The following is a 15,892-nucleotide window of genomic DNA, read 5'->3' on the forward strand; positions in this document are numbered from 1 at the left end:
GTAGTGAGGGGGAGTTTCTCACGTGGGTGTGAGGTGTCTCCATTTTAGATTTAGATCACAATGACTCCTTGGTAAGTCAAAGAAAAGAAATGTGTGCTTCATTACATAGTTATCAGGACTCTGGGAAGAGAAGGCAAATATGATTTCCAAAAATATATTTAAAGTTTTTTTTTTTTATATAGATTCAGAAATCGGAGTTTCCACTGTGGGACTGTGCAAGGGTATCAACCATTGAAAGCAGATACCTGGGGTCATGGCATGTCAAATTTTTAGGATAGTCCTCGTTTCCAGTATTTTCATCTGTTATCATCATCCACATCACGTGTCTTCACAGTTCAAGAAGTATGGTCTCACTTGTTGGTAAAGTATGAACTGAGAATGCGAAAAAGAGTGAAAGTCTACAATCTAACATGTTTTTGTCAAAAAGCCATTTATTTAGATTTGCAAACACCCCTGGGTTCATATACCATTTGGCTTTGTTCACATTTTGTTGTGATTTGACACCTTTACATTTTCAGTTCAAAGCTATACACACCACAGTAACGTTTAAATTTCTACTCTTAGCTAGTTTTTTTGGAGTCAAGCTGTGGTCCAGAGACTAGGACATCACTGTCATATGGGAAGTTGTTAGACATTTAAATGTCAGATTTCATCTAGGACTACTGAGTCAGAATTTACATTTTAGTGAAAGCTCCAGGTGGTTCTCTACACATTACATTTTGAGAAGTACCCACTTATGAAAGAAACTGAGTCATTGTAATGTGTTTCCATAGTTTACATTTCCATATGCTACAAATTGCTTGAGGTTTAGGTTATTCTAATTGTTAATAGAATGGGATATTTACTGAGTCTTGTCATAATTACATTTTACTAAATGAAAATGTGCCCAAAGGAAATGCCATCCTTAGTGAATAGGTTGGGAGACAGATTTCTAAAATAAATACAAATTACACATGTACAGGATTTTGTTAAGTTCAAGACCTACTTTGAAGCTTTTCTGATGTATTATTTCAGTTACTTCTTACAATAATTCAGAGGCATTTATTATTAATCACATTTTTATCATTTCATAATGGGGAAAAGGGAGAGTTCAAGTAGCTCTCCCAAGGTAGCAAACCTGGCCAGCAACAGAGCCAGGACTGGAGCCTGACCCATGCTCTTCACTACAATATCACCCACACACATAGGCACCGACTTACTTTGCTGCAGACTGGAGTCCAGTAAGACACAATAGCAACCGTGCTGAATAGATTTACTCTAGGTACAGACTTCAAACAAAGCAAGTCCTCATGATTTTTCATATTACTTTTATAACTATCCCTTTGGCTTTTTGTTTTTAAAATTTATTTACTGTGTCTATAGTGATAAGGTCAGTGGAACAGAGCTGAAAATAAAGAATTTCATATTTAAATATAGGAGCAAGATTGAGCCTTTCTTAAGCAGCAAGGTCACTTTTCCAAACTTTCTTGGAGATAAATTATATGGCCCACATCTGGACAGAAGCACATGAATTGTGACTAGCATAATAAGTCTGGTTAGGTTTTTGTTATGATATTATAGAATTTTATGAGGAACATAATTCAAATATTACCACTCAGCCTAAAATTAGGTGGAATCTGTTTCTTAAATTATGGGCAACAGACTCTCAGGGATTTTGAATTAATAAAAAAGTTTTTCAGGTCAATCATCTAAATTTTAAAATTCTTTCTTCCTTTTTCTTTTCTTTTTTCTTTTTCTAACCGCTGCCCCCCGCCCTTGGTGCAAAAAGGTGGTTTTATTAAAGCAAAAGGAAAGGACTGGTGGACAGAAAGAACTGCACATGGGTCATGAGGTGTAGTGGCCCCTTGTATATTTTCAAGCTTTCTAATCTACAATCTACATATAGCCAAGTATGCAGATAGCACCAGGGTCTTCGACCAAGTGCCTGGCAAGGCCCACTGTCCCTCCCCCAGCTAGCTGCGGAAGGCATAGCCCAGGCTGTGTTTTGAGGAAGTGGCTGATGCTGATCCATCTAAATGCAGGCACTGATCTAAGGTCACTGAGTCTCTAAGCTGGCTGCTGCCACTAAGGTGACCTGCCATGAAAATTTCTGCTCAACTAGGGTGATGGCTATTAAACCAGGCAAATTCCTCAGAAAAATTTCAGAGACTAGGGAGAAGGTCATCAGATTGGGAGAAAATGAGAGAGAAAATGGACACAGAGGGAAGCAATGATGTCCCGAGGAAGAACAATATGAGCTGTGATGCCAACACTCAGAAAGAAGAAATTCGGTCAGAACAAGGGAGAAGGTGAGACCCCAAAAGGTCCATGTCTTTATGCAGAGTTTGCTAGGCTAACCTACTGATACTTCCCATTATTAAATCTTACCCAAACTTCTTTCTTTTTCCCTCTTGTCATGGTCACTCCATAGGTGACCTCCATTCCCATGCTGTTAAACATGATCTATCTATTGATGGCTTCCAAGTATGTGAGGAATGCTGAGAGTTTAGGGAAATAAAGGAAACAGGCCACGGGGACTAAGGAAAGGAAGAGAGAATGAGCAAATGCATTCAACGTAGCTGGGGTTCTGAAGTGCATTATTGACCATTAACTTTGGTAACATGAACACCATTGGTGGTTGGTAGGAACAGTGTTGGGATGGTAGGGACAAAAGCGGGATTTAAAGAGGTCAGCTTGGGAACTGGGGGAGAAGTAGATTCTCAAGTTTTTAATAGCAGAGAAACAGGGTGGCAGTGTGCTGTGAATTAAATGTCTGTGCCCCACCCCCATTCATATATTGAAACCTGAATTCCCGAAGGGGATAATATTAGCAAGTGGGGTCTGGGAGATGCTCTTAAGTCATGAAGGTGGAACCCTCATCCCTGGGATTAATTTTCATAAAAGAGAGTCCAGAGAGATCCTTCACCCCTTTGGCCACATGAAGATAAAAGAAGTTCGTAAGAAAGAAAAAAAAAGTCAGCAAGAGATCTCTCACCTGACCATGTTGGCACCTGATCTCAGACTTTGAGGGTCCAGAATTTCAAGAAATACATTTCTATCATTTATAAGCCACCCAGTTTGTGGTACTTTGTTATACACAACCTGAACAGACTAAGACACAGAGGTATGAGGAAATTGGGTCAAGGGAACATATTTTTAAATTTGGAAAATTTTTGTATATTTGTATGTTAATGAATGATCCAGTAGGGAGAAAAATGTAATACAAGAAGAGAGAGGTCAAGTGCAGGAGTAAATCCTCACGTCAACAGGAAAGGATAGGACCCAGTAGATGGGTGGAAGTGTATAAGACTTTAAAAAATGCAGTGAACAAAGATGGTGGAAATACTGTATATAAGAAAGTCCCACATTTGGAAAATATGTACCGGAACATTGTGTTAGTTGGGAGAGGCTAGGTTAGGATGAAACACAAAATATCCTAATATCTCAAAAGTTTAAATAACAGAGGTTTCTTTCCTTCTTTCTTTCTTTCTTTCTTTCTTTCTTTCTTTCTTTCTTTCTTTCTTTCTTTTTTTTTCCTTTTGGGAATAAGCTTTCTACAGGAAGAAGGAATTTTTCTCTGTTCCTCCATCCTGACAATCTTATATGTACAGACCCCCTCAGAGCCCCCTGCCCTGGAGCAGTGATACCAAGATCGCGGCAGTCTGCCTAATTCACACGTTGTTGCACCCATGTGGACTCAAAGTAAGGTCTGTCCTTCAGTTTAGGACATGTTACGGTTTTCCAGCTGCTGATTCTTTCACCTCATTTCTCATGCCTGGACACTAAGCAGGGAAGTAGGGAAGGGATAAGTAATATATATTCTATAAGACTCTTTGAAAGAAAAGAGAGAAGGAGTGAACAAATTAAAATTTTTTTTTGAGAACAATATTATTTTGATAACCAGACCCCAAAAAAATGTATCACAAGAAATGATCACTCCAGACTAGTATGGCTTTAACAAAATTTCAGCAAATGAAATCCAGTAGTACGTAAAAATGGTCACAAGCCTTAAAGGTTGATTTAATATCTGATAATTAATCATTGTGATTCACCATGTAAAAAGCATAAAGGAGGAAAGCCCTATCAACATTTACTACATGTAGGAAAGTTATTTGGTAAGATTCAATACCTATTCATGATAGGAAAAAAAAAAACAAATTAAAAAACTTCCTGAAAATAAGGAATACAAGGTCACTTCTGAAACCTGATAAAATAAATGTATTGGAAATCTACAGCTAATGTTATACTGCATATACTTCATACTTTCCTATTTCTACTAAAATATGATTTAAAATGTTGTATTTTTCTACAATTTAAAAATAATAGGTGGCTTAGTTGGTTAAGTAGCCAACTCTTGATTTCGGCTCAGGTCATGATCTCAGGGTGGTGAGACCAAGCCCCAGATCAGGCTCCAGAGTCAGAGCCTGCTTGAGATTCTCTCCCACTCTTGCTGCCCCTCCTCCTGCTTGTGTGGTCTCTCAATCTTTGTCTCAAACAAATAAATCTTTAAAAAAATAAAAATGATATATGACATTACATGGAGTATGATATTAGCTATAGATCTCTTCTATAACTTTTAGTTACTCTACTAAATAGAAGAAAAGTGAAGGATGTTCTTTCTCAGAGTTTCTGTGATCACATTGTACGGGGAGTTCAATAAGGCAAATAAAAGTTATAAAATAAATAAAAACCTTGGGGCACCTGGGTGGCTCAGACAGTTAAGCATCTGCTGTTGACTCAGGTCATGATCCCAGGGTCCTGGGATTGAGCCCCATGTCGGGCTCTCTGCTTAGTGGGGAGCCTGCTTCTCCCTCTTCCTCTGCCTGCTGCTCCCCCTGCTTGTGCCTGCTCTCTTTCTCTCTGTCAAATAAATAAATAAAATCTTTTAAAAAAATGAATAAAAACCAGATAGAAAGAAGAAAACCAGTCTTTATGTGCTGATGACATGACCATCCAGTCAGAAATCCACAAGTGTTTTAAGATGAATACTTGTAACCAAGTAGCAAATCAATAAATTACTATGAAGATCACAATGAACAAAGTTACAAAATTACTACGAAGATCACAGATGAACAAATTTCCTCACGTGAAATTGTAAAGGAATGAAATATTGAGGAATCACCAAATCAGCAGGCTTCCTATTACATACTGGACAAAAAATGTTCTAAACGAGCAATAAGAACCTTTCGATTCCTCAGGCCATTCTCCTGGCGTGCTGTGTAATGCAGCTAATAGAAATCCCACTAGCGTGAGCAGAAATCACACACAGAAGCAGAAGTCAGACACAGAAACTGAGACAGAGACAGAGACCTCTCTACATCTCGTCTCCACATCTCATCTCTCACTCAAACCTTCTACCTCTCTAAGGATCCTTGTGCTTCCATTGGGCCCACCTAGATCATGCAGGGTCATCTTCCTCCCTCAAAATCCTTAAATTGGTCCCATCTGCAGGGTCCCTTTTGCCATGCGAGGTCACATAGGTATAGGTTCTGGTGATTAGAATATGGACACCTTGTCTACTATGACCCAACCACTGGCACCCAAGGATCCATGTCCATCTCCCATGCAAAATGTATTCACCCCTCTCCAAGTCTCCCCAAGTCTAAAACCATTGCATCTCCTCAGTGCTGTACTAGATCCCAAATTGACTGAATGTGTTCCAAAACCAGTTGGCAAAAACAAAACAAAACAAAAAACACCACAAGGATTCACAATATAATAACGTTGCTAGATTCCTTCCATGATATTTTAGTTTCTTTCCACAGTGATATCTTCTTCACTGTCACTGGGAATAGCTGCCATGCTAACATGGCAGTAGTTTCAGAAGTGTCCCTTCCAACAGTATAATCCTGGCAGTAATTATAGTCGGCACAGTCATCCTACATTTGGCTACAGCTTGAGAGTACTTGACCCATTTTGCCATGAGAAGACTGTGCTGAGAAACTGATACCCCACATGGCATTCCGATCTATTACTAACAGTCTGTGCTCTGCCTTGAGAATCCACCTTGCTAAACGCCACTTTAAAAAAAAAACAAAATTTCTATCTTTCTGACTTTTCTCGTAAGCGACTGGAACCATTCTCAGCAGTAAGTTTAAAAACTTATCAGATGGAAATGTGTTAAATTTAAGGCCAATGTGCAAAACTTCATCCATTACTTGGGTCACTATGTGCTGTATTAGTAATAAGATCTCTCTTTGCCATTAGTCATTTTGTCATTGCAACACACCATTTACTCTGCAGGTCTCAGGCTTCGCAAGGAACCATAGTAGTTGAATCAGAACTACACAAACATTGGTTTTAAATTAAGGAGTTGACGTCACTATGCAGAAACGAATAGTTTCCACTAAGAAAAATCACCAGTAGCTGAAGCAGGGATTGGATAGAAGAGCACCAAACATGGTGCTTGGGTCACACCCAAGACTTCCCCTCCACTGTCACCTGTTCCACATGGATGCTATAGGTGGGGAATGAAGAGACTCTATACTTCATGGTTTGCTCTGAATTAACAATATTTCTGCAATCTCTGTGGTTGTTATAGCCCACTGGACTTCTCACATGAGCCAGCCAATCCTTTGAAACGCACAAGAGATGTGATGAGCACTGGATGTTATACACAACTATTTGAACAATACATCAAAAACTAATGATGTACTACATGTTGGCTAATTGAATTTAAAAGAAAAAAAGGAAAAAGACTCCCAAGAGAAATTTGAGTTTTTAGACTGTACAGCACTGTGCCTTGTCCCTTGTCACTCACTCTTGTCAATGTCCCATTGTCCTCACAGTTGCCTCAAAGTTATAAATGTCAACCTACCTGAAGGCATTGTAGACTATTTGATCCTTGCCCCATGAACATAACTGCCTGACATATGAACCGTGAAAAATCTGGCTTGAGTTTAGAAAAACATCATCTGAGAAAAATTCTTGGCTTTCTGAAGGACAGTCAGCAATTCCCCAGAATTTAATATAATAGTCAACAAGATTAATTTGTATTGTTATGAATCTGTACCTGGCTAACTATGATACAATCCTCTGGAAAAAATAATAGAATCAATATAAAATATTGGTAACATCTGATATTTGACAGAGCAGTAGCACAGGGCCAAATATTTAAAAAAAATTATGTGCCTGCATCTTTGGCTCTCAGGGCAGAGGGATTGAAAGGCTAATTTTTAAAGTATGATTTCTTTTCCTCCCTTCAGGATTGCTCCACGGGGAAAGATTTGGAAACTGGGAGCAACACTAGGACTCTGAGGCCATGTAGTTTCAAGTGGACTCTGGAGACCTCTATGGCTCCAATGGCCTCTCCCTTTCAGACGCTCAAAGGTCAGCTCCTCAGGACTGGTCAGGGGCTGGCATGCCGGTAAATGTTAACCACTGTATCAGATAGTTATTTAAATCTTACTCTCTTCAGTCCTTATTACTGAAGGCAAAACCAAACAATCCCTAAACCATCTATATTAAAAAAAAAAATGGAAAAAATTTGCTAGATGAAATAAGAGGCCTTTAGTTCCCACTTTGTCTGAGTTTTTAAAAATTACGGATATCATGTTATACTTTCAACTTAATCATTATCTCAAAGAAGTCCAAGAAAGCGTGACTGGATTGAAGTCTTTGGGATTCTGTGTTAGTGACTAAGTCATTAAAAAATGATTTGAGGGACGCCTGGGTGGCTCAGTGGGTTGAGCCTCTGCCTTCGGCTCAGGTCATGATCTCAGGGTCCTGGGATTGCTCAGCAGGGAACCTGCCTCCCCACCTCTCTCTCTTTGCCTGCCTCTCTGCCTACTTATGATCTATGTCAAATAAATACATAAAATCTTTTAAAAAAAGATTTAAAAGGAGTTTTTGCATATAAGTAACAATAATATTGTTAGTGAGTTGTGCATGTGTAATACCGTGAAACGCACCTAGAATGTTTTGTAGTATTATGTAATGGGGATAATATGCAGTGCAGCTGCTATTATTGCCTCCACTTTGGACATGAAGAAAGTGTGCTTTGGGGAAGTTAGGTAACTAACCCAAGGCTACAAGCCAGTTATTGGTAGAACTGGAACTTGACCCAAGATCCGCCTGACCCCAAAGCTACACTTGTAGGGAGCTCTCAACTACCACCCTCTTCTGCAGCTCCAGGAAGAGTGAACAAAGAGACTTAGCTTTTAAAACTAAGTGGGCCTGGTTCAAATCCTACCTCTGTCACTAAATAGCTGAGTGATTTTAACAAACTTCACTTTCTTTAGTCACAAAGCTGGGGTGAGTTCTAAACCCACTGTGATAAGCACTCAGCAGGGTAAGCCCTGTGACAGCACTCAGCAGGGTACCCCAGCAAGATCAACGTAATTGTTGGCTTCTTTCCATAAAAACATACAAGAATTTCTTGGGACAGGTATGAAAGTCGTAAACGTCACTGCCCAATATGGGCACATCTGGCTACTTAATTTAAACCAGATTTAAAGTAAAAAAAAAACAGACACACACACAATCTTTTGGAAAAAAAAATACCACATATCACGGAAGGACTTGTAAAAACAAATGGAAGTATGAGAGTTATAACAACTTTGTGAAAGATAAGGGCAGGATGGAAATAACTCTTCATGGTGCTCAGGGAGCATGGGGTTGGGGGGTGGCAGAGGGGTCTGTGTGAGGTTCTTTTTTTAGTCTTTGGACCCTTGGAGATTCTTATGATTTCCTAGCTTTTCCCAGGCATTTGGCATTGAACTTGAATAAATCCATAGGAGTCTACTGTCCCTCGTCATGAGGCAGGATAAAAAAACACCGTCCAGAGAAGCAGGTCCTGTGGGAGAGCCAGGTGATGTGGGCAGAAAAGATCAATGACCCCTCAGAACCTTCTAGGCCCTCCTCTGCCCAAAGCTCCATGTGAGGCAGTACTATATAGTAAAATACAGGGTTGTCCTGGTGGACATGAATGTGAGAGGCAGCATGAGATACTTGCGACAGGGTCCAGCTGTGCCAGGCACCACCTGGCTGAACTTGAATGAGTGCTCAACCTCTCTGCTTCCCATTCCTTGTCTCTCAAAGGGGTGATGTGACATGACATAGACATGGAAATGACATAATGGAATCACCTGGCACACAGGAGACACTACATTCATCACTGTATAATTGTCCGAGTACTTATGGCTCCTTGAAGTCCCCAGAGCTGCCCTAGGGGTTGCCTGGGAATATAAAGAAACATGAAAAATTATCTAAGCCCTTAAGAAGCTTGCTTTTATCCAGGGAAAGAAAGATCTCCAATTGGCTACCTGGGCCTACCATGTAATTTGTAGTCCAAAGTGAGATACATCTGAGAGTGGAAAAGGGCAAGAGAACTAATTATACCCTATAGTAGATGCCAGTCAGGAGTGTCTGGGCCATCTGGGATGTGTGATCACCCTGGGCCACATCCAAAGATCCCTGTCTTCCCTAGATAAGGCTGGGCCTCCTGTCATGGCTTCCTTGGCATTCTGTTTTCCCGTCATCTTCCTCATCATGCATGACACATGGAATGCCTTGTTAATGCTCTGTCACATCTAACCCCAAATAAGCACCTGCTTCAGTTATCAGATGAGAGACAGTGTTGGGGTCAAGAACTGTATTCATCTCGGTACCCATTCATCCCACTTCTGAGCATGTAGTTGTAGTTCAATAATTATTCGTTGAATGATAATTTTTTAATTTATTTTTTATTATGTTCAGTTAGTCACTAATGATGTATAGTACATCATTAGTTTTTGATGTGTATTCAATGATTCATTAGTTGAATGATGATGACTTTTAGTGCTGATATTTCCAAGTATGAGTAATTAGGACCTTAGTGTTATGTTTCATCTGCCTATCTAGATGTGTGTGTTCATATTTCCAGTGGAATATGTTACACAAGCATACATAGGATAAATTCCCAAAATGCTTAGCTTCTTCCATGGCCCAGTAGGGCAGCCAACAACCACAGGTGGCTTTTAAAATGTAAATTAATACAAATGAAATAATATTAAAAATTTGGCACTTTATTTGCACCAGTCACATTTCAAGTGATCATTGCCACAGGTAGCTTGTGGCTACCATTGGGTAGCACAAATACAGAACATTTCCAGAAAGTTCTATTGGACAGTGTGGGTATAAGTGCCTGCAAGAGTTAGGACTTTGAAAAGTTAGTAATTATCAAACCTCCTCAAAATAAGAGGATACATTCCTACTGAATTTCACAGAGAATGTTTTCTTGAAAAAAACTTTAAAAAGGTCAAATAATATATGAAAGGGAATCTATTTGCTGAAAGCCCAAAGATAACTAAAATCCCTGAATAAATCTGTCCACTTAGACACATATTACTGGCACAATTTTTGTGCATCTTATGCAACTTCTTTAATTTTATGCTTTTCCTTCCCACTGCCCTTCTGTTTGAAAACTAAGATTGGCTTCAGATTAGTACGTTATGACTTTATTTTTTGTTTAACAGTATACAACTGTTAAGGCTTATGTGTCCTATGAATAGCATCGGTCTTTGTACTTCCTTTCTCCAATCATTTTACAAAACAAAGAATGGGATAGTCAATAAAATACTAAAGGAATGGTGCAAATGCTGCCTTATAGGTCATTTAGTGACAGGCAAAACTGAACTAGACGATTCTACTCCAGCCGGAAAAGTTTGCAGTTTGAAGGACAAGGTCCAAATGGCATACACACGTCTTAGGTAGACAACAACCTGCACAGTCAGTTGTAATTGTGTTGATGAGATGTGCTGGGTGGATATTCTTGGTTTCCCCTTCTACATCTACCATTCCCTGCTACTCCCCGTGCCCTGTGTCCCTGGGAGCTGGTTTCTCGGACTGTCTCAGTAATGCCTTGTGTGCTGGTCTCCACTGGGCTTGGTCCACAGTAGCTGCAGGAGGACAGAGGGGGGCAGTGTGCTTCTGTGCCCCGTGCCCTGGGCTGACGCCAGGCGGGGCTGGGCTGGTAGTGTGTACATGATCTTGGATGCTTTGCCATCTCTTGTTGCTTTTCAGCCTAATGACATATTGGTAAATACCTTTCCATTAAATTCTGTTTAATTGCCTATCGTGAGGGGTCCTGAGGTGCCAGTTGATCGATCTGTTGTTTTGAAGATGGCAGGAAACCGTTTATAAGCAAAACAGGCTTACTGTTCTTTCACAGTGCCCTGTGTGGGTATGTTGCCAAGAAATCCCAGACCTTTGCCTCCAGTGCTCCAGTGCTTGTCTTTGTCCACATTTTCTCCCATGACTTTGGTACTATTTAGATACTGTTAACTCATATGTTTATATCTCTGCACCAAATTGTTACAGATTCTAAATTTGTATAAACAATTTTGTACATGACACTTGTTGAGTTTCCTACAGGCGGCTGAAACCAAACACATCCAAAACAGACTTTTCCTTTTTACCTCTCTGCCCTGCTCCCTAATCTGTTCCTTCCCCATCTTTCCTACTTTAGACTCCGGTAAATTGACATATGCTCAGGTATAAGCCTAGACATTTATTCCTTAGGGTTATTTTTATTCTCTAACCTATTTACTGTCCTGAAACTTAATAAAAAAAATTCCTTGAGGGATCATGTGTCTTTTTCATTATTTGTTATGCTAATGACCAAGAGTTGTCTCATGCAGGGCAAGGATAACAGAGTGTTAGATTATTACCTTACTTTCCTACCTTGTGGGTCATCTATAAGCCTGATCTTACTCCACCTAATAACAACCAACAAATCAAAGCATCCCCAAATCTTTAGTACCTTTGCTAACTATTTAAGTTTAAAAGTACTTTCATGTAGGCCCTCCGATGAAAATCACCTCCTCATATTTTCATACCAAAGGCTCCATGAAACCAATGGCTTAAAGGTTAAATATTCCTTTCGCAGCCACATCCTGTCCCCAGGCTTCTCTTTATGCCAGAGACACATGCCGGTGTTTATTCTTTGATTCTAAATCACTACTGGATTTAAATTCCTTCCCTATGCCTGGGGTTGTGAATACATTATTTTAGATGAGATTTGATTAACACAATGGGTACCACCAAGGAAAAGGATTTTAGTTTATTTTGGTTCTGTAATTTTTTATACATACTTTTGTATATGTGTATGGATTTCCAGGGGCTGCTAGAATTTGCTTTTAGAGATTTGGGGTTTGGAGCTAGAGGGCATAGACTCCTTCCAGACGATGCTGGTCCTCGGATGCCAGAGATGTAGCTGGTTCCTGGATTTATTTTAGGAAGGCATCTTTACTGCAGGTAATGAGGCTCAGAAACATGGCCAGCACCAGCCGGAGTTGGAGACAGAACAGCTGGTCACCAGGTGGATGGTGGGTCACCAGGAATGCTTGCTTTTCTTGAAAATCCTGTCCTCTTCCTGCTTGATAATACTGGGAATGGAGTTGGAGGTCTAGTCCACTTTGCGGCATTTAGCCGCTTCCAACTTTTCATTGATAAACAATGTTTCACCAAAATTATGTATATCTTTACACATTAGGGATATTATTTATGTAAGTTATAGCTCTGGGTATGATAATTTTGATCCATAAAGATGCACAAAACATTTAACTTAGGGCAGGTAAGATACACCAAACTACACTGAAGCATGCTACTTCAACCCAATGTCTTTATATAGGATTTGAGAATTTCTGTCCATACAATTTCATAAACAATATTTATGGTCAAATTTTGTAAATTGGTGCTAATGTGATGTGACAAAGTGATGTTTTCTTGTTTTTTGTCTACTTTTCTACTATGTTTACCTTTTTAAAATTTATTTTTAAGAAGTCTTATAAGAATTAACCTTTTCTTTGTAAGTGTCAAGTTTCTGGCATCTTGTTTGTCTTTTAATTTTTTAATTATATTTAAGTATCTCTACACCCATCATGGAGCTCACACTCACGAACCTAAGATCAAGAATCATAAGCTTTCCCCACTGAGCCACCCAGGTGCTCCTGTCTTTTAATTTTTTGAATGTTATCTTTACTGTACAAAACCTTTAAATTTTAACATATGCAAATCTTCTTTAAGGTTTCAGGGTGTATGGCTTAGGAAAAGCTCCTCCACCACATGATTATACAAACACTTTCCAATATTTTCTGCTAGTGTTTTTATAGTTTGGGTTTTTACAGGTAGCTAGTCAATGCATTGAGAGTTTTCTTTTTTTAATATGGTGTGAGTTAGGGATCACAATTTATTATTTTCCATGTGGACATGCCATATTAAGAACACTTGATTTATAATATTACACAATGATTGGGTGAAATGCTGTTATCATACATCACATTCCCATATAAATGCACATGTCTTTGGACATCAGCCTGTTTTATTGACTGTTTATTGACTGTTTATTAAGTCTACTTCTTTGTCAAACACATTTAGACTATGTTTGCCTATTTTATACACAAACACACACGTGTACACATTCACTTTAGAATTAATATTTACACTTTATAAAAATAATGCTGGAATTTTAGCTGGGATTGCATTTCATAATAAATAGATTAAACTTGTGACCAGAGTAATAGCATCCTTTATGTAATCGTTTTCTTGTCTTTTTTAAAAAAAAAATTTCTTTGATACATTTGTGTCCACATTCCCCAGCCTCTGCTTTCCACATCTGACAGCACACAGTTGTGTGCTCACTCGCGCTTTCACCCGTAAGGTCAGGCATGTAGTCTACTGACCCAAGTATCTTCCCAGAAATAATCTGACCTTAATAATTTATACTCTTCAAGTTACTGTATGAATCATTTTCTTCTATTGTATGGTTGAGTCAAATTAAAAGCAGAACAAAGCAAAACTGGAAAAAAATTTCTTGCCTCTGAAACAGTTAAGGCCAAATTGGAAATGTACAATTTGTTTTTGGCCATTTCTGTTTATTTTACCAATTTTATGACTATATGAGCATGTTTGTACCTGGTGGATCCAATACACAGTTTACCCAATTTTTAAAAAGATCGCCCTTTTTTTCCCCCTGAAAGTGATATTGTATGAGTCATATGATGGCAGCTTTTTTCTTAATTAGACTTAAAAACATTTTTTCCTTGGATGGACCTAGGTGCTATTATGCTAAGTGAAATAAGTCAGAAGAGAAAGAAAAATACCGTATGATTCCATTCATAAATGGGATCCAAAAACAAACAGACAAATGAATAAATAAAAAGTAGAACCAGACCTATAAATACAGAGAACAAACTAGTGGTTACCAGAGAGGAGGGGGGTGGGGGTAGGAAAATGGATGAAGAGAAGTGGGAGATACAGGCTTCTAGTTACGGAATGAGTAAGTCATGGGAATAAAAGACATAGCATAAGGAACACCATCAGTGATATGGTAGTGATACCACAGTGATGTGGTAGGGATGTAATGGGACAATTGGTAGCTATGCTTGTGAACATAGCATAGTGTATGACTTTGTCAAATCACTGTTGTAATCTGAAACTAATGTAGCAGTGTGTGTCAATTATACTCAAATTAAAAAAAAAAAGCAAAAGGTTTTTCTCAGGCTAACAAGGAACTTCTGAAATTCAAGCTTGTCTAGTCCAATTCTTGACACTGTTACATCCCACTTAATTTTAATTTTATGGAGATAAATATATGTACATATATATTTAATATATATATTAAAATAGACATATGTCTATAATGGAATTGGCTGAAGAAGCTCAGTGCAACTCTCTAGTTTCTGGCCCTTATTCAGAATCTGTCCTTTATATCACCTTGAAGGTCAAGTTTGACAGACACCATTTTTGAAGGATAAGAAAAGCACTTTCTGTGGAGTGAAGTGGCAATCTATTCTGAAATACTTTTTAATCTTTAAACTTATTTTTTTAATGTGCATTTTCTTAACATTTAGACTTTTAAACATTTAACATTTCAAAAATGAAATTTTTTTCAAAAGCTCTTTTGAATGACTTCCTTACTCATAGAGGACAACAGCATTCTTTCAGGTGAAGCTGAACAGGTGTGAGTTCCATGCTATTAACCAGGCTGTATGAGTCAGTTGACAATATTGTCAGATTACACAATTTTTGCTAGGCATCCACCAACATTTGATTGCCTTTGAGTTAATAAGCTTAGTTGCTCAGACATGCACTTTGCAACTATTTAATCTTGGTGAGTGCATCAGGAAGTTTTATTGCTTAGTATTAAATATTCCATGAGAGCTTTATTGATTTTTTTTTCCAATTACAAGGTAGGTGTTTGACTCTTCTTGATTTTAATGATTTCCGGTTGTTTTTGTTAACCTCAACAGAAAGGCTTTCTGGAACTTGTTGGTAGAATGTGGGGTTATCTTTTCTGACCTGCTATTGAGGTGCCTCAGGGGGCCACTGTGGGTCGTCCACGCAAGACTGGAGGGGTGGGCTACCCCTGCCTCAATGGGGCAGACACCCTTGTTGCCTTGAGGGATACTAGGCATTCAGCTAAGATTTTATTTGAATAGAGAGTTTCATTGCTACAACCACTTGACAGCATGCTTTATGACCCAGAACTTTAGGGACAAGATAGCCCTTCAGCAGCTTGTCATAGTGGACCAGAACTGTTTCTACAGATGTCCAGCTCTTCAGAAGCAGCCCCGTGGTCCCCATCTGGACTGCATCTCCAAGTGGTCTTGTGTCTGGGTGCTGCTCTCCTCACAGGAAGACCACAGTCCTACCTCAGCCCTTAACTCAGCTAGTGCTACAGCTCTGTATTAGAACAACATGGTTCCCACACGGTATACTCTACTCCGAAGTGGAAACTTGAACCCGCTCTTTCTTACCTAAGGAAATATTTCAGGAGAAATGTTTACAGGCGATTGTCAGGAGAATTGCCAATCAATGCATTTTTCTGGATACTATAAAATCTATTCCTGGATTATGTTGGCTAATAGCAATCTGGATGCTGGACCCAACTGTGAACTTGCTGTTACTGAATCCTGCTTTGTCCTGCTGCTCT

At 39.0% G+C, this 15,892-nt stretch overlaps 1 protein-coding gene across 1 annotated transcript in view; it reads left to right on the forward strand.

Moving 5' to 3' along the window:
- Window positions 1-2,190: 2,190 nt before the first annotated feature.
- The window catches only part of LOC111142677 (eukaryotic translation initiation factor 3 subunit H-like), a 35,229-nt gene continuing 21,527 nt past the window's right edge, over window positions 2,191-15,892 (forward strand). The window contains exons 1-3 of the mRNA XM_022495978.1: window positions 2,191-2,288; window positions 3,591-3,681; window positions 7,185-7,345. Coding sequence (XP_022351686.1) covers window positions 2,191-2,288; window positions 3,591-3,681; window positions 7,185-7,345 — 350 coding nt within the window. The remainder of the gene's footprint in view (window positions 2,289-3,590; window positions 3,682-7,184; window positions 7,346-15,892) is intronic.

Source organism: Enhydra lutris, unplaced genomic scaffold (genome assembly GCF_002288905.1).
Source record: "Enhydra lutris kenyoni isolate GAN:26980312 unplaced genomic scaffold, ASM228890v2 scaffoldscaffold8, whole genome shotgun sequence".
Taxonomy (NCBI): Eukaryota; Metazoa; Chordata; class Mammalia; order Carnivora; family Mustelidae; genus Enhydra; species Enhydra lutris.